Source organism: Solea solea, chromosome 6, assembly GCF_958295425.1.
Source record: "Solea solea chromosome 6, fSolSol10.1, whole genome shotgun sequence".
In the NCBI taxonomy this organism is placed as follows: domain Eukaryota; kingdom Metazoa; phylum Chordata; class Actinopteri; order Pleuronectiformes; family Soleidae; genus Solea; species Solea solea.
In genome coordinates, this window is record NC_081139.1 from 29,151,872 (window position 1) to 29,177,345 (window position 25,474).

At 40.6% G+C, this 25,474-nt stretch overlaps 1 protein-coding gene across 1 annotated transcript in view; it reads right to left on the reverse strand.

The window, feature by feature from the left end:
• The window catches only part of suclg2 (succinate-CoA ligase GDP-forming subunit beta), a 125,668-nt gene extending 121,668 nt beyond the window's left edge, over positions 1–4,000 (reverse strand). The window contains exon 1 of the mRNA XM_058631153.1: positions 3,886–4,000. Coding sequence (XP_058487136.1) covers positions 3,886–3,969 — 84 coding nt within the window. The 5' untranslated portion in view covers positions 3,970–4,000. The remainder of the gene's footprint in view (positions 1–3,885) is intronic.
• Positions 4,001–25,474: the final 21,474 nt, after the last annotated feature.

Below are 25,474 nucleotides of genomic sequence, written 5' to 3' on the forward strand. Positions count from 1 at the left end.
ATAACTTATGTGAGCTGAGATAAAGTTTTGGGAGCATCAATTCTCACGAGAAAATTGACCTCTTTTGTGTTTCCTTGTATTCTTTAACCACTGAGTTGTAATTCACAGCGTGTAGCTGAGAGCAGTGGTTCCCAACCTGGGGTCCAGAGATCACATGTGGGGGCACAGATCTTTGGCTGCTCTGAGTTTGTGAGGTTAATATAATTATATGTGTGCATCCCAATCAAACACTGTCAGTATCACCCAAATAAAAACTATACTTTTTTTGGTCCACCGTTCAATTTATTAAGTTATTTATGACACCTGATTACGTTCCTGTTGTGTGAGAAACGTAAAAGTCCATGAAGTCTATGTTGGACTAAAGACCATGAAATCCATGAAGTCAACATTAGACTAAAGTCCATGAAGTTCATGTTGGACTTAAGTCCATGAAGTCAATGTTGGACTGTTGTGAAAGTCAACATTGCTGCTGCTGCCACCAAGTGATAATAGAGGACAAATGATGTGGTCACTGAAACAGAAAGATTTGTTTTCACAAATGCAATCATTGATCAATAGGGATGCAGGATATTGGACTTATTGGCCGAGATCCGATATACCGATATATCGGGAGTGCTTGGGCCGATAACTGGCGCCAATACTAATATACAGTACGTAAGTTTTTGACTTCGCCCAACTGCAAATGAGGTATTTGTTCATACTGTAATGTTGCTGCAGATGAAGATATAATGTTTTTCAATATGCAAAATAAACAAAAAAAAAAATTAGAAGTCAAGGAGACAGTAGCTCACTTAGTCATTAGTCATATCAGCGAATCTTGGTGTGTTTGCCAATATCCAATAATACATTTCAAAGCCAATCTGCCTGCTGATAGGTATCCCCAAATCCCTAACGACACAAAACTTTTTGGTCACCCTGTTTTCCCTGTGTTATAGTGTTAACATGGACAATGAATTATTCCATCATTCCACACAAGACATTTGTTTAGATGTGCGAGGACTGACCTACAGAAGAGTCTGCTTTACATTCAGTCAGGGTTGTAAATAAATAAATTAGTTAAAGGTCAAATTCAAAATGAACCTCCAGATCTCCGGTGTCCTGTTACTAGTTTTGCCACTGAACTGCACAGGCAACACGAGGCTGAGTAATAATATGATAATATGTAGACATCATTGGGCAAAAGAAAAATCGTAATATTATCTATTTATTTTGTTGCTCTTTACATCCTTGCATGAAAGTGAAGGAAACAGAAAGGGTGCAACTTCTATTACACAGACTTGGGTATGGGTATAAAAGCAAGGCCACATCAGATTAGGGCTGCAATTAACAATTATTTTCATAATCCATTAATTTTTCTGTTATTTTCTCAATTACTTCATTAGGTGTTTGGTCCATAAAATGCAAGAACATTTCAAAATGGTGATCAGTGTTTCCCAAACGTCAAAAAAAGATGAAGTTTTCAGAATGTCTTGTTTTGTCCACAAACCAAAAATGATTAAATGTTAATGATTTCTTTATGATATGGAGCAAACGAACCAGAAAATATTCACATTTCATAATTATAATCATAATTTAAATAGTTGGGGATTCATTTAATAATAGATTAATCAACCACATTTACGACACGTTTGTTTGGCTTTACATTACTTATGCTGCTCTAACCTGATCAATTCAGTGCCAAAAAAAACAAGGCCAGACATTTCGATACACAAGCGTCTCTCATGCTTCCAGTGTGAACCAGGCCTGAGGTGTCAACAAACAAAAAAAAAAAAATCTGTATTTTTCAAATTACTGTTCACCTCAGACTTGTTTCCACAATAGAAAACAGTGAAATCAACTTTTTTTTGACCACCCACACTAGAATCATGGTAAACATTATGGAGAGGGTCAGCAGACGAGAGCTATAACAATCCAGTCGGGCGCTCAATACAAACACAAACTCAAACACTGCAAACCTGACTAAGTATCCAGTGCCTGCAGTATACTGTATAACAACTGCCAATGCGATATACAGCTGTAAGCAGAACTGGCCCACACAGCTGGGTCGGTTCAGGAAATGTCAGAGTATTGGAAAAAAAAGAAAAAAGAAAAAAGGAGAAGCAAAAAGTCCTGTTATTTGCACATGAAAAGACCTCAAGTGGTGCAAGAAATTTTAGTAGGTTCTTGCTCCAAATAAAGATGAGGTAAAACCAAAAAAGCAATTAAAAGAAAACAACTCCAGGGGTTTAGTTAGAAATTGAGATGATTTTGTAAACTTAAACATTCACTGATATACGTTTCTAAATATTATTAAACAAAGATATTAGTTGCTCTGAAATACTGAGGTCTTCAGGCACAACACTGATAAGAGGCTCAATCAGTACCAAACAGCTATCTGGGCATGTGACTGCTAAAGTCTAACTATGTGGTTAACACAGTGTAACACAGTATTTATCTGGTCCCTGTCAGTCGACACATTTATGCAGACCTGTAGACCGGTTTGAACATTAAATTACAAAAACACAAATCTTGTTGGCAAAACCTAATATCTTTTAAAAAATGAACATATAGGAAAATCAAACCCCAAAGCGTCATGGGTCATAGAAAAACCCATACCATATTACAATATTATTACGATAAGTCATGGCACGATATTATCACGATATACTCACACAACATCAATTGATTTTTTTTTTTAATGCTAATCCACAAAAAGTGGAATATTAAAAATTGAATGGATATTCGGTATCTCAAAAGCAATATAATATTGTGATATTTCACGGTATTGGTTTTTTCCCCCACCACCCTTACTCATCATGTGCTTTAGTGTCACTTTCCCTTCTCGCTAATGTACAAGTGTGGTGCTTAAAACCTGTTTAAAAGATTTACATTTACTCAATTCATCGATTACTAGATTCATTTTGATGTTTTTAAAAGAAATAAAACAAGTTTTCTGATTTTTCAGCTCCTTAAATGAGAATATTTTCTGGTTCATTAAATCATTAAATCAACGGAATTACTTTTGGCTTGTCCACAAAACAAGACTTTGAGGTCATCACCGCTTCCAGGTTTGAGAAACACTGATTGACATTTTTCAACATTTTCTGACATTTAATGGACCAAACTTGATTAAAAGAGGAAAATAATGGACAGATTATGGATTACAAAAATCTAAATATATAATATTACTGATGTGTAAATGCACATATGGCTTTCCCAACAAACAACCACAGGGTGTAAAGATGGACAAACTTTGTCTGTGATCATTGAGTTTATTTCGTTTTCGTAATAAAAGGATTATGATGTAACTGTACTTGTTTGTTAACGTGGAAACAGACAAGGCAAACTGAATGCTGTTGTTCACAGCTCACAAACAGACCAGGGTCAAAGTGCAGGAGTTGACCTTTTACACTGTGATCTAATCTGAAATGGTGGTGGGTCAGAAACTTGACACAGACACTGTGAATGTGTGTGTGTGTGTTAATAATAAGCCACTCTACTGCAGTGTTTAATATGAGTTCTATGAATTCTATGAAACCTGGCGCATTTTATATGAAATTCAAAAGTGACAGGCACTGTTTAGTGAAACTGTGCAGAAAAGTTCATTTTAAGTGAGTGTAACATTAAAAAAACATCACTTATATTCCTTCCTATAGTCGTAAATGAACAATTTACAATGTGTATATTCCCAATAATAGCAGGAAGTGTGTACATGACGAATGAATGGTGATGCAACATGAGCACAGAACTTTCCCCCCACTCTTCAACTTTGATCTATGCTAACCTGCTAGCACCTGAGCGACACTAAAACACCTCACGGAGTCCGTGACAACCGACGCTCGAGAGCAGCACCGACGCGACACGCGAGCGGGAAAGCAGCGCGGGTGACGCGGCGTGTCACGGTACCTTGATCTTGTCCAGGAGCAGGTGCTTTGAGGCAGCAGACCTCAGTCCTTTAGCCGCAGCCTGAGAAGCCATGGATGCCGCCATGTTGACACGGAACTCCAGAGTGAGCGGGGGTGGTGACGTCGCGAGCCATTCATAGGTCAACGGGCGGGAAGTGGGCGGTGCTTGAGGCGGCGTCACGCATGCGTCACACGCACCAAGTCCAATGAGCGAGTTCATATTCAGCCAGTCCATGTTTTCAACTGCAGAAATTCATTTTCAAACCTTTATCTGAGACAAAAACCCGAAAGTACATTTTATATTCCACGTTTTTATATACAGTTTATGAAATCAACACAAGTTAAATTAAAATTCTGCTTTTTTATACACAGTCTATGTATTAAACTCCAAATTGGCGTTATTATTCAAGCTTTTATGCACAGGTTTTATACTCAACTTCAGAATAAAGTTTATTTTTTTCACAGTCTATGTATTAAACCTGTATATTTAGCCTTTGTATTCAACCTAAACCCCAAAAATAATATTTTACCTTTTTATACAAAAACAAGTTTCTTGAACTCTTAAAAAAATAAAGCTTAATTTTTCCCTTTTAATACACAGTCTATGTATTATTCAAGCTTTTATACACAGGTTTGGTTTTGTACTCAACTTCAGAATAAAGTTTATTTTTGTACTCATTTTATACACAGTCTATGTATTAAACTTGAACAACTCACATGGAAAATATATATTCATATATGTATATATGTATATTATATATATATATATATATAATATATCTATTCAGCCTTTGTATTCAAACTAAAAAAACAATTAAAAAAATTAAGTTTATTTCTTCTTTGTTATACATCTTTAACCCATGTTCAGCCTTTGTATTCAACCCTAAAATTAAGTTAATTTTCACAATTCCACACTGCGATCTGATCTGATTATATATAGGAATTATAAAAACCCATTTTTCCCCTTTTTCAGGTGACCTGTGACCTTCAGGGTGAGTTCTACATTTACACTCCGTCTCTTCATTAGTCAGTAGACTGCATTTACGTCCTGAAAACTGTTCATTTTAAGCCTCAACATGGATTTCAAAGGTTTCTGAGCGACTGCAGGGCTTCATCCTGCATGCGCGCGTGACCTTGTGAGTGAGGACAAAGGGGCCGCTGAGTTTAGCCCAGAGATGTTGGTAGGGAGTCCAGTCGGTGAGCGTGGGACGTGTGTGCTGATCTTGTCTGAATGGCTAAATAACCCACTCGCACACAGTCCTCCAGAGCCCTCATTACACGCCACATCTTCAAAGGGCAGAGAGGGCAAAGCAATCATGAAAAAACGGACGGCGATGAAGACACTCACTCACTCACTCACTCACTCACTCACTCACTCACTCACTCAGCAACCGTCAGTGTCAGCGAGGAGCAGAAGAGAAGCCGGCGTTTTGTGTAAAAATACAGGATGCATTTATAGATTTACTGTCTGTGATTACGTGAAATAGGAACTCTTTAAAAACTTCTCCACTATTTTTTATAAATAATAATCTTCAGTTCATACAAACGTGCAAAACTCGACCATTGTTTAAAGATACATAAAAGATAAATAAATTGACATTTCTCTTGGTGATGAAGGTCAATGTGGTATTTCTCTGGTGAGCAGCACCAATTGTTTGGTTTAATTACAGAGGTATTTTGACATTTTGTTTTCAAACATAATACCGTCCTTGACATTCAATAAAAAGGGATCATTTTGTGGGTTTTGTTGAAGTGTGGTTGTGTAAGGGGCTGACGCACAGTCGTCGCAGGGAAACAGCAGGAAAAAATTCAATAAATTGCAACTTACTAAATGAGCAGTCTTGTATAAAGTACCTCAAAGGGAGTAAAAGTACAAGTATGTTACCAGAAAATGACTTTGGTAGAAGTTGAAGTCACTTTTGATATAATATTACTTAAGTAAAAAATAAGTGAGCCGTGCTGGCTCAGTGGTAGGTTGAGTTGCCTTTCAACTGGACGGTTGTGGGTTCAATTCCTGGCCCTGTTAGTCTATAATGTGTCCTTGAGCAAAGACACTTAACCCCATGTTGCAGCCCATGAAGACTAGAAAAGCTCATATATAAATACAGACCATAATACAATGCCAACTCTTCTTCTTCTGATTTTATTTGGTAGTAATGAGTAACAAAGATAGTCAGAGTGTTTTTACCTCATTGTTAGACAGCAGTTTGTGAACTGCTTATTCTCCTAAACCAAAGTCCAATGAGAAAATCTGCGTTTTTAGCTCAGGAGGACGCAGTGGTCGCTGGTCAACTGCTGCGTCATCGGTGACATTTTCTGTCACTACAGTAAATCTGAGCGAAGGATTTCAAATAATAGTCACAAAAAGAACACATTTGAACTCACTGATAGAGGCGGCAGTGGAATAACAACCACTGATTTTTTCCGTGGGATTTGGTGCTGGAAAAAAGTGACACAATCTTTTATAAGCAGTCAGACAAAGTGTGTGTGTGTGTGTGTGTGTGTGTCAGGTTCACTGGTGAAAGTGTGTCACTGCCTCATTCAACCTCAACCATTACATTAACACAAGCTTTTCACTGTGCAGAGAGCAGCTGTGACGAGTCGTTGAAGGTTGTCATGTTGCCGTGACAGTGTACTAGTGTGTGTGTGTTCAGTCTAATACGCCATCTGGCAAATGAAATTAAATATAGTAAATATAGTAAATGTAGCTCTTTGTGCGATGATTATTGCTGTTCATTAAACTTAAAAAGACACACATTTCCCCAGATATCAAAAAATGGAAGGTGATTAGCATGAAAAATAGTGACTATTTGTGACCAGTGTATCATTTCTAAGCCCTTTAGTCAAAAACGCTGTGTAAAACCTTGAGGAATCTCAAAATGTGCAAATGCGAAACACTTTTATGTCAACTAGGAGGGGAATTTGTCTCATGTTTATTTGATATTTTTGCTCCAAACTCCCGTCTTTTTGACAGTCAGTGATCCATGTTCCACACAGTGAGATATTCTCTTCTCGTCGGCTTCTTAACGTAAGTGAAAAAGTGCTGCAGGGGCATAATTTCCCTCAGAACGTCAACAAATCCGGCTGAATGCATAAAATCCTCGCCCCTTGTCTCTGTGTGTCAGTGAAGAGTGCCACACTCCACTTCAGTCTCAAACACCCACCACGAGCCAAAGGAGCAAAAATGAATAAATAGGATTCACTTCAATATTTTCTTGTTGTTTTTTTTTTTTGTTTGTTTCACCAGGGTACATTTTCTTGTCTCGGGGAATTGATATTCCGACAGGACTGTCGGGAATATCAATGGCCTTCATTAATGCAATTCAACTTTTCTCATTTGGGATGTTGTCCTGTCTCGCAGAACCAAAAAGTGTGGTTTTATCGGCGGTGTGATCACCATCGTGTCACTATTCTGCAAACAGCTGCTGCTTTTTATATATACATTACAGACAATGTCTTGTCTGTGGATGTATACTCACTTTCAGAATTCATATCAACGCCATAATACAAAGAAAAAGACACCAGTGGAAGAAGAGGAGTGTTGAATTCAAGGCTTCATTAAAACAGAAATCAATACAATGATTAAAAAGCCAACTAACTATCACACACTAAGCATAACAAATGAGGTGTTATACAATTATTAACAGGTTTGATAATGAGTAGATGTTGTTTATATATGTTATGCACTTATTTTATTGTAAGGTTTTTTTTGGATCAGTGTCAAAAAAGCCAAGTGAGAAGAATTATATGTGGAGACATAATTGTATTATTTAGTGTGAATTTAAATGCACCGATAAATGGAATAGACTGCATGGCAATACATGAGACTAATGTGACTCATTTCCATGATACAGTTCCAGCACCAATCAACTCGGCTCAACTTGTTTTAGTTGCTGCCCTGACGAGGTTCCTCATAGGGTTCTATTACTAAAATGTGATGTCAACAGACTGCCCACCACTTATTGGTCAGAGAGTGTCGTCACTGAAGAGTCCGACACAAGACTCAAAGGCCGCAGTATGTGAGGCTGCAGGACTGCAGGTCTGAGGTGGCCATCTGCAGCATTGGGGCGCCTCAGGGGACGGTGCTCTCACCGTTCCTCTTCTCCCTCTACACCTCAGACTACACCTACAACTCCAGCAGCTGTCACCTCCAGAAGTTCTCTGATGACTCAGCCATTGTTGGCTGCGTGTCTGAGGGGGACGAGCTGGAGTACAGGTCGGTCAACAAGGACTTCGTGGACTGGTGTGAGAGCAACTTCTTGTGCTCAAACACCGGGAAGACGAGGGAGATGGTGATCGACTTCTGGAAAAAGACCCCACCACACCCACCGGTGAGCATCCAGGGCTCGGACATTGAGCTGGTGGATAACTTCAAGTACCTGGGTGTTCACCTCAACAATAAACTGAACTAGACCACTCACATCGACGCCCTGTACAAAAAGGGTCAAAGTCGCCTCCACCTCCTGAGGAGACTGAGGTCCTTTGGAGTGTGCAGACCTCTACTCCGGACTTTTTACGACTCTGTGGTGGCCTCTGCCATCCACTATGCTGTGGTTTGCTGGGGAGCGGGCAGCACGGACCGGGACAGAAAGAAACTGAACAGGCTGGTCAGGAGGGCCGGCTCTGTCCTGGGCCGCTCGCTGGAATCCATGGAGGAGGTGGGACAGAGGAGGACGTTATCCAGACTGTCCTCCATCATGGATAACACACTCCACCCACTGCACCTGACTGTGGAGGGGCTTGGCAGCTCCTTCAGAGGCAGGCTCCGGCACCCTCAGTGTAGGACGGAGCGCTACCGAAAGTCCTTCATCCCCACTGCTGTTCGGATATTTAACTCCTCGTCTTAAATGTCCACTCACTCCCCTACTTACCCCTGATTATGGTTGTAAACTTCAGTGTTTATATTAAGGATATATTTTATTTTATTCTATTCTCATTTCTTTAACTGAGCTCTTGTAAATGTGTGTTTCCCCCCTGGGGGAGGAATGAAGTCATTCAATCTTCAATCTTCAATAATTCCACATTCTACTTATAATTCCACATTCTACTTATAATTCCAAATTCTACTTAGAATTCCAGAATCTTCCCCCCACTGACCAGACTAAACGCTCAGTGGCCTCCGTCATTTGAGTTTGAGAGCCCTGCCGTAGAGACTCTGCTTCCTCATCTGACATCAGCTGATCTGCAGCAGTTTGAGGTTTTTTTGACACTAATCTGTGTTTCCACGTCACATTAACATTGATTGATGTTTCCTTTTTCGAATGAATAATGTCATGTCTTTGAGGACCCCTCTGTCACTGACGCACACACACAGACACGTCTGCGTTGTCAAACGCATTAAACACAAGGACAGATGTTAACAGCAGATCTTATCGGGGACTTAAGACTAAAGACATCGCAGCTGTGAAACTATTAAAAAGCATTTTGAATCCACCAAATTTACTGTATGAAGCTCGGTCTCACAGTTGTGACCATTCTCCTTGGTGACTGTGTTAATTATGTTACACGTCCCAGTTTGTTTTTCCCTCTGCTCCCTCCAATCCCCAGAGGGACGTGAGCAAATGTGGAGGCAGAGCAACTAATTTGCGGTTTACCTCAATAATCTATCGTCAGTTTACACTCGGCTGAAGCTGCAAGCTGTCAGAGAACCACAGCTCCCAACAGGCCGTGCGGTCAGGTCTCATTCCCACTCCTCCCCCCCCTACCGCGCACTTAAATCACAGCGTGACGCCGGGCCAATAACCTGCGGGGCTCACAGCTGGGAGCTGACACCCTCAGTCTGCCAGGAGTCTGAACCACACTGTCAGTCTGCCGTCGCTCTCAGTCTCAGTCCTGTGTCTCTCTCACACTTGAATTTGTGGATTTGTAGGAATTCTTTGTGTGACGTCATTTCTATGGCCAGTGCATCGTCCACGCATGGAGAACAGTGACAACGTTAGAGCCGGTTTTAGAGAGGTTTTATGTGCAAAGTTGATCAAAAATTTAAATCAAATCAAATCGTTTTCTGGCTGCAAAAAATTCAAAACATCCAAAAAACTTTTGGAATAAAAGAATCAAAGACAGAATTACCAGCATTCCCTTCCTGACATGTGGTATTTAGCAGCCAAAACATATATAAATGAAATCTGATGTCTCTTCCAGTTGCAAAATAAACTTGTACTTTGAAGCCTCAAGATTTGCAATTTGACTGCCAACGCAAAAGTTCACAGGTGTCGCCTGCACCCAGGCACCAATAGACCTCCAGTAGCTGACATCACACAATCCCATCATCCACCCATCCATCCAATAATGTCAACCAGAGCTGCAACTAATGATTATTTTCTTGATTAATCGAAATGTCAGAAAACGTTAAAAAACACACTCACCAAATTTTGTCACCAAAGTTTGACGATCAAGTAATTGTTTCAGCTCTGCAGGCAACTCAACTCCATTGGTTATATTCATAAAAGATGAAGATGGTACCAAACAGGGCCGGTTCTAGGCAGGCATATATGAGGGTGCAGTCAGAAATGTGAAGGGGGCATCATGTGTACACATCATGCTCCAGCACTTTTTTTTTTGTGCTTATAGTAACAATGCTTTCTTCATTGAAAGTGGTCTATGTGTCCAACCCTAACCTGGAGAAGTGGATTGCACTTTGTCAGGCCTCTACCTTCAGACCTGTCCAACTTGGGTGTCCCACCTGAAGACTAAGCTCCTGCTGGTATTACGTTAGCTCTTAAGGTCACTGACTAACTAACTTTGAATGCTTTTATTGCAATGTCTCCAGAGTAGGATGATAACGAAAAATGATGAAAGAGTTCAAGATGCCCTGGAATAATCAGTCTGCTCCCACTGTTTCCATAATCAGTTTTATTCAGGGTTAGAAGTTCTGTAATATCTTGATCCAAGTGCGCCGTGAACTCTGAAACTGGCATGGTGCCATTCTTTTTTTTTCTTGCCAACATGGCGGAGTAAACAATCTGAGTCACATCAGCTCCATTGGACAACACCAACTGTCCATCACACTGGCATCCACTCGTTCTTTACCTGTGTGTGTGTGTGTGTGTGTGTGTGCTTGTCTTCCCGGCCAGGCCTCCAGACGGTGGACAACCCCCTTCAAAAGTCAATGAGACAATTACAGCGATTCTCTGCCCGGCTCATTAACGCTACTGTCTGAACAGCGTGGCGAAGCCGATCACAGGCGAGACCGAGAGAAGAACCCACAGGCATTGAAATGGAATTTGCTTCTGTGTCTGTGTGCCTGTCATATATCTGTCTCTCAGCCTCACACACACACACACACACACACACGCAGTCTGGACACGCTAATGACCAGTTCTCTCACTGAATGCAGAACCGTTTTATTTTATTCAACAGACACTCAGAGTGTCGGATTCTTAAGAAAACCCAGACATGGACGAACTCTGACCTGTCTGAATAAATGTATAGGACACAGTGAGGACATGCAAGAATGAGCACACATAAAACAACGTGTCCAAGTTCTGAAAGAAGCTCTGTGTGTAACGGCGCTGGGATTCCACCCAGACTCTGTTATCTGCCGTGTGTTTACATACAGATTTCTGTGGCATCAGGTTTTGGACTGGAAATGAATGCACTTAACTGCAGAGTCAACACAAAGGGAACCGTGCGGCTCGGTCGGGGGAAATTAAAACAGGGGGCGAGGAAAAGACGCTGCCAGGACGCCGGAGTGACAGAGATCGGACAAAGCGAAAGAAAAGTAGGAGAGACGGACAGAGGAGGGGACGGTCACTGCCACCCTGTGCTCAGCACATCAGCACATAAGACAGAAGGCAAACACAATTAGTCATCGGTTTTATGGAGTTCACATTGTCACGGATATACATATGCATGAGCTTGTGACTTCATCCTCCATCCTTCTGTCACGGGTCGGAGATTCCAAGTTTATCCAAGACTCTAATAGCAGAGCAACACCGAGACACCAAGAGTTTCAGATCAAACAGTTGCTGGTATGTGAGTGGTCAGTGGATCGCAGGGGTTGTCCAGGTGTGAGGTCAGAGCGTCTGGGAGAAAGGAGAGCTAGGTTGTTTCCAGAAGAGTTGGTTGATGGTTCTCCACAGAACTTGTATCTATGTCAGGAAGTCAAACCTTACTGCTGCAGATACTCCAGGATGTCAAACACAGGAACAGGTTCAGACCGGGAGCACAGGACTAGCCGTCACTTCCAGAACTCTTCCAGGAATTTTCAACTTTAGAAACCAACAACCCGTAACTTGATTACCATACTAGAGACGTAGCAAATCTGGCAGAGACTGGTTCCTCCTGCAGGTCCTTAAGAGCAGCTTCCTTAATGAGGCTTGATGAGATGCAGGTGTGTCTGCAGGGAGCAGGAACCAGACTCCATCCTGGAGGAGGGCTCTCCAACCTTCTCAGCCCCAGCCAGCCTCACCCTAAACCAACTGAACCTCAAATACCTCTGCTTTTTCCAGGTGTAAACCAGTGTATATGTGTATCTAGTAATGTTGTGTTTTGATCCAGGTGCAAATCTTCACAATTTAGCGTAAATCAGAGGTCAGCAACTGGTGCCAGTATTAATAGATGTTAAGCGATAGATGTTGAATTCCCGGTAGATGAATTCAGCGCTCCTCCATGCTTAAGAAAATGGTTGAATGGTATAGTTTCCTGAAGATATGTAGAAGTACAAAGGTTGTCATTCTCTAACACGCAGCTGACATAGCTCAGCCTGTGTCACAATCTGGGCGGTTCGCCAGTCCATCACAGGGACACAAACATACACAAACAGCCTACAGTCAATTTAGAGAGTCCAATTTACCTGGAGAACCCAGAGAACCCCCCCTCCACACACACACTGGGAGAACAGGCAGACTCCATGCAGAAAGGCCCTTGGGTCACAAACCTGGGTCTCCTTGCTGCAAAGGCAAGAGTGCTGACCACTACACCAACCAACTTTGGTTTCAAAAACTGCGTCCATTCCTGATAAAAAACTGCATCAGAGCTTCCACAGGTCTCTGTGTTTGCTTGTCCAGGCTGAAATGAAGCCATGAAGTTTTCAAGCATTCATAGACAAAAGTAGAGCAGGAAGCAGCCGATGACACAGCAAACTTCTTTTTTTTTTCCTTTCCATTTTCACTGCAGGAGACGAGCGGGGCAGACTTTTCCCTCCAGCACTGACTGACACACACCTCAGCACACACCGCAATAACTTTCACTTTTCCATCGCAAATCCATAACAGCCCAAGAACATAAGATTGCCAAAGCCCTGACTTGTGTCTGCTGCGAATGTCAGAGCTGGAGAGTGAATCAATACAGCGACAGGAGCTGCCACATCTCGCCTATATCTCTCTCCTCCAGATGTCTGTCAGCCGCGCTCAGCTGGAGGCCCTCCATTAATGTGCCGTGGAACAACACAGACGGTGGGTCTCCATGCTCGGAGACAGACGCATCAAACAGAGCTTGTGAAGTGGTGGGTCTGTGCGTGTGTGCGTGTGTGCGTGTGTGTGTGTGTGTGTGTGAGTGTGTGTGTGTGATGTTGGTGCAGGTTTCAATTCAACAATTCCCTGTTTGGAAATAACTGGCTTGGATCAAAGCGGCAGAGATGTGATGTTATGATTTCACATGAGAGAAGCGTTCATGGGGATGATTGATCTGTTCATCATGTGTTCACACGAGCAGATACATGGACCTACAGTACTGTAGATCCCCGGGCTCCTCACGGTATGCATGTATGTATGTATGTATGTATGGAGTGGAGGTGTGGAGCATTGCCGCACTGCATTGTGGGTCTCTTGCTTGACTCTGCCTGTGCTGTGTGCAGCAGAAGTTGAGAGAAGGTGGCAACGCGAGCTCCAGCCAAATCAATCGCTCACGTTTAAGAGTGATTCTTTACTTCCAAATACATTTCTATGAACTCTTGGTTTGTTCCATTTCGAAATTATGAGATAAAAGTCATAATTGTGAGATAAAAAGTCCTAATTATGAGATAGAAAGTCGAACGTATGAGATAAGAAGTCATAATTATGAGATAAAAGTCATAATTATGAGATAAAGTCATAATTATGCGATAAAAAGTCCAACATATGATATAAAAGTCATAATTGTGAGATAAAAATTCGAACATATGAGATAAAAAGTACTAATTATGAGATAAAAGTCAAAATGATGAGATAAAAGTCATAATGAGATAAAAGTCAAAATTATGAGATAAAAAGTCATAATTATGAGATAAAAATCATAACTATGAGATTCAAAAGTCAAACTTATGAGATAAAAGTCATAATTATGAGATAAAAGTCAAAATTATTAGATAAAAAGTCATAATTATGAGATAAAAGTCATAATTATGAGATAAAAGTCATAATTATGAGATAAAGTCATAATTATGCGATAAAAAGTCCAACATATGAGATAAAAGTCATAATTGTGAGATAAAAATTCGAACATATGAGATAAAAAGTCCTAATTATGAGATAAAAGTCATAATGAGATAAAAGTCAAAATTATGAGATAAAAAGTCATAATTATGAGATAAAAGTAAAAATTATTAGATAAAAAGTCATAATTATGCGATAAAAATGAGAAAGTATGAGATAAAAAGTCAAAATTATGAGATAAAAAGTCAAAATGATGAGATAAAAAGTCGAAAGTATGAGATAAAAGTTATAATTATGAGATAAAAAGTCAAAATTATGAGATAAAAAGTCATATTTAAGAGATAAAAAGTCAAAATTATGAAATAAAAATTTGCTTTAACACTCATTCCTGTAAATAAGTCATGTATTCTTTGAGGAATGTGTTCTCATTAACTCATCACAATCTTACTTTTAATCTATACTGAAATATTGTTTCATAGATTCAAATCATCAGACCATTAACCATTAACATTAGCAACACTTTGATGAGTCATTGACTGAGCTAGCGGGGTAAGGGCTATGTCATCATTGTTACCACCAAGGAATTCATAAAAAGGCTTTTCCAAAACATTATACACTTCTAGGTCTACTCAGTTTGGTATCATGCCATTGTTTTCCATGACTTCATAGAACCTGCTTAAAGCAGACATCATAAAGCAGACGTCATAGCACGGCTGCATGAAACTGGCGTGACGTTGTTTTAAACGCGACACAAACACACAAACACTAGTTGACTTGTCTGACCAATCGGCGGCCGGCAGTGTGTTGACGACACATTTTAGTATCAGTATTTAGTACCAGATACTACGACTGATGGAAAAGCAAAAAAACAAGTAGAGTCGAGCCGAGTCGTGTTAGATGCAAAGCTTTTTTTTCCCAAAACTTGTTCTCATGTTTACGGACCCTGCAACAGTTTGAGTTTCCGTACAACGACAAAGAATTTTTGCATCTAAAGTTTTTGCTGCACTGCAGATAGTCGCATGGAAGAAGTCGAGTATTCCCACAAAACTAATGCTGACAAACTTCAACAGCATGGAGAGGTGACAATGAAATACTGGCTTCAATGGATGGCCCTGTTTTCATTTCAGGCTTCAGTATCACACAGCGTGGCTCACTGCACCGGAGAGCCTGATATTCACCACCGAAAACAAAAAACCAAACACTGCACCTGATAAACACACAGGCAAACAAAAACACTCTCAAACACAGCGGCGAGGACAGCAGAGGCTCCGGAACAACGGCTTAGATGTGCATATGAGAGAGGGAGGGACGGAGGGAGGGAGAGAGAGAGAGGAAGGGAGGGAGGGAGGGAGGGGAACCAGATCCTTCACAAGCCTCTCGTCACATGCTGTGCCACCTTCGTCTCCACAGAGGCGCTGGGTCATGCTTTAAAACTTTTAGCTGCTCCTCTCCTGCCTTTCATTCTCCTCACAGACCTCCAGCAACATCTGCACCCTCCGTACGCGTGACCCCGCACACGCAGCAGGGGCAGCGGGGGCAGCGGGGGCAGCAGGGGCGTCTCTAATCATCCCTCCTCCTCTGTGTGAAGATGTGCAGACATGTGTCAGCCTCCACACCGTAACGTGAGCATAACTGCTGCACATACAACTCCTGGAAAACCCCAGTGTTTTCTGTGGATGACTGTTAGCAGGGGCCACACGGTGGTGTAGTGGTTAGCACTCTCGCCTTGCAGCGAGAAGACCCGGGTTCGAGCCCTGGTTGGAACAAGGGCCTTTCTGCATGGAGTTTGCATGTTCTCCCCGTGTGTGCGTGGGTTCTCTCCGGGTACTCCGGCTTCCTCCCACAGTCCAAAAACATGCAATGTGGGGATAGGTAAATTGGACACTCCAAATTGACCATAGGAGTGAGTGTGAGAGTGAATGGTTGTTTGTCTCTATCTGTGTGTGGCCCTGCGATGGACTGGCGAACTGTCCAGGGTGTACCCCGCCTATCGCCCGATGTAGCTGAGATTGGCACAGCACCCCCCGCGACCCTCTGGTTGAGGATAAAGCGGTAGATGATGACTGACTGACTGTTAGCAGCTACAGGCTAATCATGATGAGATTAAGGGAGAACGTTTCCAACACTTTAAACCATACAAATCTGTATTTGGGAAAAGGTGCAACTGTAGACACTTACCTAAAACAATCACAAGTCCTGTGTCTCTGACACTGAGTGCTTTTGACCTTCTTTTGGTTCACAATGGTGTTCGTCGTTTGCCCAAAAACACCTGAGGTTTGTCACAGACTCGTCCGACCGCCGAGAGAGAAACTCAATGCTTCTTCAAGCATCTCCACACACACTTCAAGTTTATGTTCTTGTTTTTTTTATATGGTTTTATATAAAGTTTTATATGCAGTTTGTGTACAGTTTTATATATAGTTTTATTTACAGTTTTATATATAGTTTTATTTACAGTTTTTTATATAGTTTTGTTTACAGTTTTATATATAGTTTTATTTACAGTTTTATATATAGTTTTAGTTTTATTTACAGTTTTATATATAGTTTTATTTACAGTTTTATATATAGTTTTATTTACAGTTTTTTATATAGTTTTGTTTACAGTTTTATATATAGTTTTATTTACAGTTTTATATATAGTTTTAGTTTTATTTACAGTTTTATATATAGTTTTATTTACAGTTTTATATATAGTTTTATTTACAGTTTTTTATATAGTTTTGTTTACAGTTTTATATATAGTTTTAGTTTTATTTACAGTTTTATATATAGTTTTATTTACAGTTTTATATATAGTTTTATTTACAGTTTTATATATAGTTTTATTTACAGTTTTATATATAGTTTTATTTACAGTTTTATATATAGTTTTATTTAGTTTTATGTATAGTTTTATTTACAGTTTTATATATAGTTTTACATACAGTTTATTTATAGTTTTATATATACTTTTATTTAGTTTTATATATACTTTTATTTACAGTTTTATATATATTTTTACATACAGTTTATTTACAGTTTTGTATATAGTTTTATTTAGTTTTATGTATAGTTTTATTTACAGTTTTATATATAGTTTTATATGCAGTTTTATAGTTTTTTATACCGATTTATATGCAGTTTGTGTACAGTTATATGTACAGTTTTATATATAGTTTTACATACAGTTTATTTACAGTTTTATTTACAGTTTTGTATATAGTTTTTTTTACAGTTTTATATATATTTTTATTTACAGTTTTTTTATATAGTTTTATATACGTTTTATATATAGTTTTATATACAGTTTTATATACAGTTTTATAGCTTTATATACAGATTTATATGCAGTTTGAGTACAGTTTTATTTATATTCTAATCTACTTCACTTTTTATTTTATTTACCTTTCTGTCTATAACTCTAATTTAATTTATAAAAAAATAAATAAATCTGCATTTTTATCTTGTTATTAGCACAATAGGGGCGTGTCACAATTTTAATTTCACCTTGTACATATAAACAAATCTTGAATGCTGAATCTTCAGGATATCAAAGTGTACTTTTTCCCTCCTTTTAACAATAACAATAATCACAGATAATCTCAGTGTGTGTTTTCATGATCACCATCATCGCTCTCTCGTGCATGTTCCACCGTCCTGGAAGAAACAAGGGGAAAAAAAAGGTAAAGAAAAGGCATGTAAGGTGGGATGACAGGAAATGTCAATAGAGAAATCAAAGCAATCAGGACGGCGCTGAAGGGGATATTGGTGTGATAAATCATGTCGCTCCTGATGGAGGTCACAGGGATGGAGGAGGAGTGTGAATGCTAAAGTGTGGTGTGTCTCAGGAGTGGACTGAAGGCTGCGACTCCTGATGCAAAAACCAGTTGTGACACGGTGACCTACGACACTTCCTGCTCTCTCTCTCTGTGTGTGTGTGTGACATTTCTTTAAATGTAAGCCTTGTTGTTACTTCCTCTCTCTCTCATTCTTTCACAGGAAATGAAGACAGATCCATGCGCTCGCTCAGGATTAGCTCAATAGCACATGATTATTGGCCACATCAGAAAAGTCGCTGCGCTGCAAGATCACTGATGGACGACAGTCGTCCCCTGAAAATGGTTTTTCGCCGGCGAAACGATATCCGAGCGCATTCTTTAGCAGTGAAAATGTTTTACTTTGCCGACACATGATGATTAAACCTCTCGGTACGTAATACGGCAGCAAATAGAAGTAGGTTGTTTTTCCCATTGCCGGCTGAAGTATGACTTAAATAATGCAACGACTGCAGGCAGATGTGAATCTCAATAGCTAATACGTACCTACTTCAAACTCCCAGGGCAGCCGTGCCATTCCACCCTTAAAGACTGATGAATAACATCAGCAACACTCGTCCATGCAGCCGCGGTGGAAGAGGGAATCTGAGGCTCCATTAACCTTGTTTATGTCGAAGGCACCTCCACGATCCTGAGCCTACATCTCATGGGGAACCTCGGGGGACACTCCACTAATTAACCTTGTGGAGACACCCTCAGAAGAAGGAGGAGGAGGAGGCCGGGGCCAGGGCCAGGGCCGGAATAATAAGGAGGAAGGCCATTAACAGAAAGATTATCACATCCAACCTTCAAGTAGCTTTTTGACACAAAACCAATATTTGTGTGTGATGCAGTTGGATTCACTGAAGAGAGGCCCAGTCATGACGCAGCACTTTTTAATGGCAGCCCCTGTTGTGAACATCTTGAATGGCAGCTCATGGCTAAGAGGAGAGGAATTGGGCTCATAACCGGAAGGTTCCTGGTTGGAATCCCAGGAAGGGCCAAGACCTGGGTTGCCCCCTGAGCAAGGCACCCAATCCCCCCCATGGGACAAGACCACTTCTTTGTGTCAGATACCAATAGCAATTGCTACAACCAAGTGTGTGAAGGAGGATGGAAGCAACATAAAATAACTATGTGTTTGTTTTTGGAAAATAAGGTTATTTATTTTATACGGTGAAGTAAGGTTAACAAAAGATACAGGACAAAAGGTGACGTCAAACTAATTGGTAACAAAACACACCGTGAGTTCTAAATTAAAATCAACGCTGAGCAGGTTTTCAAGGGAACGGAAGGCATGTTGGGTCCGTGTGGGCTGTGTGTGGAAGTATATTACTTCACATCACATCTTCTCTGGGATTAGAGAGACAATATGTTATTTTTAAAGTCTTTAACTGCTCTAATAATGTTCTGTAAAATTAAAAAGTAATGTATGGCAACACGTACTGCACATATTCAAAGGTTTTCATCATTTAAGAGAAAGAAAGTTCAATTTTAAACAAATTGTGAGCAAATATCAATTAAAACTTGGAAGAAGGTCCAATATTTAACCACTTTAAAAATATTTTTTTTCAGACACCAGGAGGGATTAATATGTAAATACATATGTGAGTGTCGTTTGTTATAAAATTAAATAATAATAATAATTAAATCAATTGTTTAAATTTAAATTGGTAGTGAGGTTGGTATGTATAGCTTTTATTATTAATTACATTCATTCTCTACTCTACACGGTTTGGTTACCTCAACGTGGGCGGAGTCCTTAGAGCACGGCTGCATGAACTCCTGTGATGTGGTTTTATAACACGACACAAACTAGTGACTTGTAAAGCAGTTGTTTAGGGTGTAACTCAATCATTAGAATCATAAGAATCAGTTGATTAAAAATTATTTGTTCACAGAATCGTTCAGTACTTCCTGTGGATCGACATCAGTGTAGCAGCTCTGCAGTTTCCCGTGTATTGTTATGCAGAACATGGAATATACTTTGTTTTTGTCTTTACTAAATTCATCCTTGAGTTTAAAGACAATAAATAAGAGTTGTTTCCTTCAATATTGTGTTCATTTAGCTCATCTCTTAGCAACAATTAAGGAGTTATTACTCAATTAAAATCACATTTTTGAAGAATACTGACTTTATAAATAAATAATATTGAGATACTATTTTTTGCCAATATCGCCAACACCTTGTCAGTCTTGTATAAAGTACTGAGACGTGATACTTGAGTAAAAGTTTAGGTCACGTAATATTACTTAAGTAAAGGTCTCAAAGTATATGACATTTACTGCACTTTCAGTGGTTGGCGAGTTGTCTTCCACGTGGAAGGCTGTGGGTTCAATTCCTGGTGAAAACTGTAGTGTAAACTGCAGCTCACCAAGACTAGAAAAGCTCTAATAAATACAGACCATAATACCAACGCTTAGTAGAGTAACAAGAGTAACAAGAGGAAACGTAGTGGAGTAAAATTTGTAAAGTACAGATATATGAATTTTGTACTTAAGTACAGTAACAAAGTATTTGTACAACACTGTGGGAAAGCGCCATAGTCGCTATAGTCGCTACTTTGTAACATTTGACTTCACGGCGTCAATGAAAGGCAACAAGAACGTGTTTGACTGTAACGTGGAGACATGTTTTCTCCACAGAACAAAATGTGCTGAAGGTGTTTAAAGGTAAACTCTCACCTCGCGCTGGAAGACGTCTCACCCTCTCTTCTTCTTACAAGTTTATTAATTGCAGATGAAAAAGGGTGAAAGGTACATATGAATAAATGATTGGATGAGTCGAGACTGTGTCATGCGGGGAATTTAAAGTCCAATCCTCCAGCAGAGTAAAGAGAAATGTTGAGTCGTGGACATGAATATAGACGAATGAGACGACAAAAACACAGAAACGTCAGGATTCACTAAGTTTTCATCTCACACAGCTTGATATGCTGGGATTAGTGGGAGTCGTTGGAGTTTAATATGGCTCATTTTATCAGGACATGACATGTAGGGTGACCAGGTGTCCCTTCTTTGCGTCCCTTGTCCGGCATCACATGTCCCACATTTTTAATCTGCTCTAGACTGACGCTTTTCTCGACATCATGGTTGTGGGGAAAAAGACGTGGAGCTGCTACACTGATGTCAATCAACCTGTCAAACACAGGACGCCACCGTCCTCTGTGTCGTCACGGGGACACGTTCCAGTCAGTCGCAAATCATACACATTTTTGAGGATAGATAGATAGATAGATAGATAGATAGATAGATAGATAGATAGATAGATGGATGGATGGATGACCCAGAAGTGATAAAGTGAGTGGTGAACAGTAAGACACATAATATTAAACACTATTGCCAAGACAAGACTTGTGGAATGACATTAAAATTCGTTTTTTGAGACAAAAGGAAGTTTTTCCTTTTTCTACCAGTTTCAGTGTGAACAAGGTAAAGTCACCCAAAAAACAAACTAAGTTCAATCAGTAGACTTAAGGCCCTTTTCCACCTACGGTCCCAGCTCTTATTTTGAAGGCCAGGTTGAAAGGAAGTGGTGCTATATAAGATTTGCTTATTGACCATTGTGTATGAAGAAAAACACGTCTGGCGTCACATCTTGTAAATGTGTTCTCACAAATGTAAATTACTTGAAACTTTTGTACAAGTGTTTGGTAATAATGGTTAACCGTAGGAAAAATAAGAAAAGGAAAGAAAGAGAAAGTACTTACAGCGAACAGTGTGAAGCAGCTGACGCTGACTTCATTATCTTTTATCACACTGTACAGAACTCACACTCACACAGATCAGCAAACTGTGAGAGTAATTAAAAAAAAGAAAAAAAAAGAAGAAAGTGTTTTATAAAGCACCAGCAGTATAATCCATACATGCAACGTTTAAACCGACTCGAAGCACGCCTAACGAGTGTCCAACATGTCCAACATTGTCCAACATTGTTAGCTACAGTATGAACCGCAAACAAGTGCATCTTTAGCCGGGATTTAATAACCTCAACAGATCTGACCTGTCTGACATCAAGAGGAAGACTGAGGAAGACTGAGGAAGACTGCTGCACGGAGCACGGAAATAAAAGACACGCTCACCAACCGTCTTCTTAGAGACTGTTGGGACGACCAGGCGGCCGCTGTCCTCAGATCCCAGAGACCGTGTGGGCCACGTGAACACGTATTATGTCGGTCACGTATGAAGGCGCACGACCGTTGAAAGTAAGACTTTGAAATCAGGACTGAGCGTCAATGAAGAGAAGCCCACACACGACTTTACTACTTTAATGTGGTCACATGTAGCTGCTGCAGTGAAAGCATGAGCTCAGACTGATATCGTTCACAATATCATATCACAATACTTTGGTCTGACTTTTGCAACAAAAAAAACTTCCCACGCCTTTATTATTATTATTATTATTATTATTATTAATAATAATAATAATAATAATAATTATAATAATAATAATAATAATAATACAAATATTATTATTTTTATTTGTCTAGAAGTAATAAATAAAATAAATAACTAATAATAATAAAAAAATAGTCTAGACGTCTCCAGCTTCTTCAAAATGCTTTTAAGTGGAGCAGCGTGAGAGGGAAAAACATAAACACCTGTTTTAGAACAACACTTACATTTTAAGGTAACAAGAGATTTTTATATTTATATTCTGTATACTCAATATTCACTATATTTATTTACACATCTACCTGCAACATGCAATCCTTTTTTCTTTTTTCCCTTTCTTTAATCACTTGCTTGTTTTGTGTTTTTAATTCATTCAATCTAATTTTGCTGTCTGCACATATCTGTCTTAAATGTAACTTTGAGGCATAAATCAAGTTCATCTTAAATAACATGCAAAAAAATAAAAATAAAATAAGATCTCCCATGACCCATCTGTGGGTCCCGACCCAGTGTTTGAGAATCACTGGTTAACACAACAACACACAAAGAGAAAACTATATATTCCACTCAGGGACCTATTTTCCCAAAATAAAATGGTGGGGCTCTCAAAGCGCCGCTTCCACGTGGTCAAAAAGCTGATTTTTTTACAGACGGTCCCTAAAATAGAAAAAGAGAATTGTAAAGAAAAAAGGACACAATGCTGAATCTGAATATGTTTTACAAAGTCAGCGTCCACTCACACACTCACACACTCACAGTGGTCAAGTGTGAGCGCTGTGACAATCATCACCTCCTCACATATTTGACTTCCTGCTGCAGGAGCAGTGGTGCGGTGGTTTTGTATGGAGCGCGCGCTCGGGGACCTTCTGGGCCTCATGCATAATGCTCTTTGTATTTCCTGGAGAGAGCGGACGAGTGACAGCGAGGACTCGGTCCCTTCCAGAATCCCGTACGCTCACTTTTCTCTCGCCACCTTCGCGATTCACTGGAAACAGCCGTGGTCACTGATGTGGCAGGAGAACAAAGGAAGCGGCCGCCTTCTTTATCATGCCGCCGCCGCCGCCGTCTCCCGTCTCCCGTCTCCCCGCCCTTTCCTCTGTTTATCTCCGTCTTCCTTGTGATCCGTCCTCCTCCTCCTCCTTTTCTCTCCTATCTCCTGGTTTTTAATGATTCACTCTGTGAGAGTGTGTGACCCGTGCTCCGGCACAGTGCGGCGGTGTCGCTTCACAGGCGGAGATCCACGTCAATTATTTCCATTTCCGGACGGCGAGCGCGAGAGTGTGCCCGATACATATATTCCTCTTAATTACTTCACCTTCAACGGGAAGTAACAGAGAAATTAAATGAACTGGACACTTACGGCCATAACTTTCAATTTCATTAGAATTACAGGGGTGGGGTCACACAGTATTGCTAAATTTCATTACGCCGCGCCTCATTTCATAACTGCACACAGCCCATTAGCCCGCTGCACCCACATTTACAACTCCATGAATTATGAATCACTTTCCTTTTATCACAGCTGGATTTCTCCCCCTGATGTGCAAATTACAGCCGAGTTAAAAAAACACAAACACTCACAACCGAGTTAGTCCAATTCAGCATAAAAAGCCTAACCTGTGATTTTATTCACCGAAACTCCAGCAGCTCCTGTGTCCGCGTGAGCTTCAAACACTGTCTCTCTCTTTGGGCTTTGGTGCAGGAGAGCGAGCGCGTCATGTGTTCCCACCAGCACAGCTCAGACACTGTTCCACTTCCAGAACTATGTTTTTAAACTTCAAAATTCAACCAAAAAAGTGAGTTTGGACGAGTTTCTTGGGGTTTTCCCTGCAAACCAAACAGCACACAGGTGAACATGGTGGAAAGGAGACCAAGGATGTGGTTTCTGGTCGGAGGCAGGATTATGAGATCCTTAAAGATCCAGAGAGACATGCTCAAAGTGAGGGAGTCACTATGGCCCATATCCGATCAGAATCTGATCTTCCCGACCAGGTGTGTGTGTCCATGATATTGACCTGGTCATTGACGTGCTTCCAATCAACTTCTGTGTCTCCAGATCTATGTCACTGTTGCTGTTGTTGTTGTTGTTGTTGGCGGCGCAGAAGACACTTGTCCATTTGTAACTGATCTCATGGTTTGAATGGGGTTTGGAAAAATCGTATCTCATGTGAGGATGTGCTTTAAAATGCAGTCTAAACGAAGGCGTCGGTCACCTGACGTCTGGAGCTGTTTCCCTCACACTCGCACACATGCACGCGCTCACGCACACACACTTCACACGTGCACGTGCACGTGCACACACACACACACACACACACACACACACACACACACACACACACACAGAGATGCAACATTGAAACAAACACCACAGGACACAGTCAGGACTCCAGTGTGAGTTTGACATTCTGCTGTTTGCTCTTTCATCGACGGTGAGTTAGAGCTAATTGAAAACTGTGGCCCCTCGTGTTGCCAGCAGAGCGCAGGGCGCATTAGTGGTGCGTATGCTCACAGCGCTACACTCACACACTCACAGCGTTACACTCACAGCGCTACACTCACACACTCACAGCGCTACACTCACACACTCACAGCATTACACTCACACACTCACAGCGCTACACTCACACACTCACAGCGTTACACTCACAGCGTTACACTCACACACTCACAGTGATACACTCACACACTCACAGCGTTACACTCACACACTCACAGCGTTACACTCACACACTCACAGTGATACACTCACACACTCACAGTGATACACTCACAGCAAGACTCCCCGCAGCTTTAGAACGCTCTCAGACTTCCAGGTCAGCTCGTCACACTCACACACTCACAGCACTACACTCACACACTCACAGCGTTACACTCACTGGGAGACTCCCCGCAGCTTAAGAACGCTCTCAGACTTCCAGGTCAGCTCGTCACACTCACACCCTCACAGCACTACACTCACACACTCACAGCACTACACTCACACACTCACAGCGCTACACTCACACACTCACAGTGATACACTCACACACACACAGCGTTACAC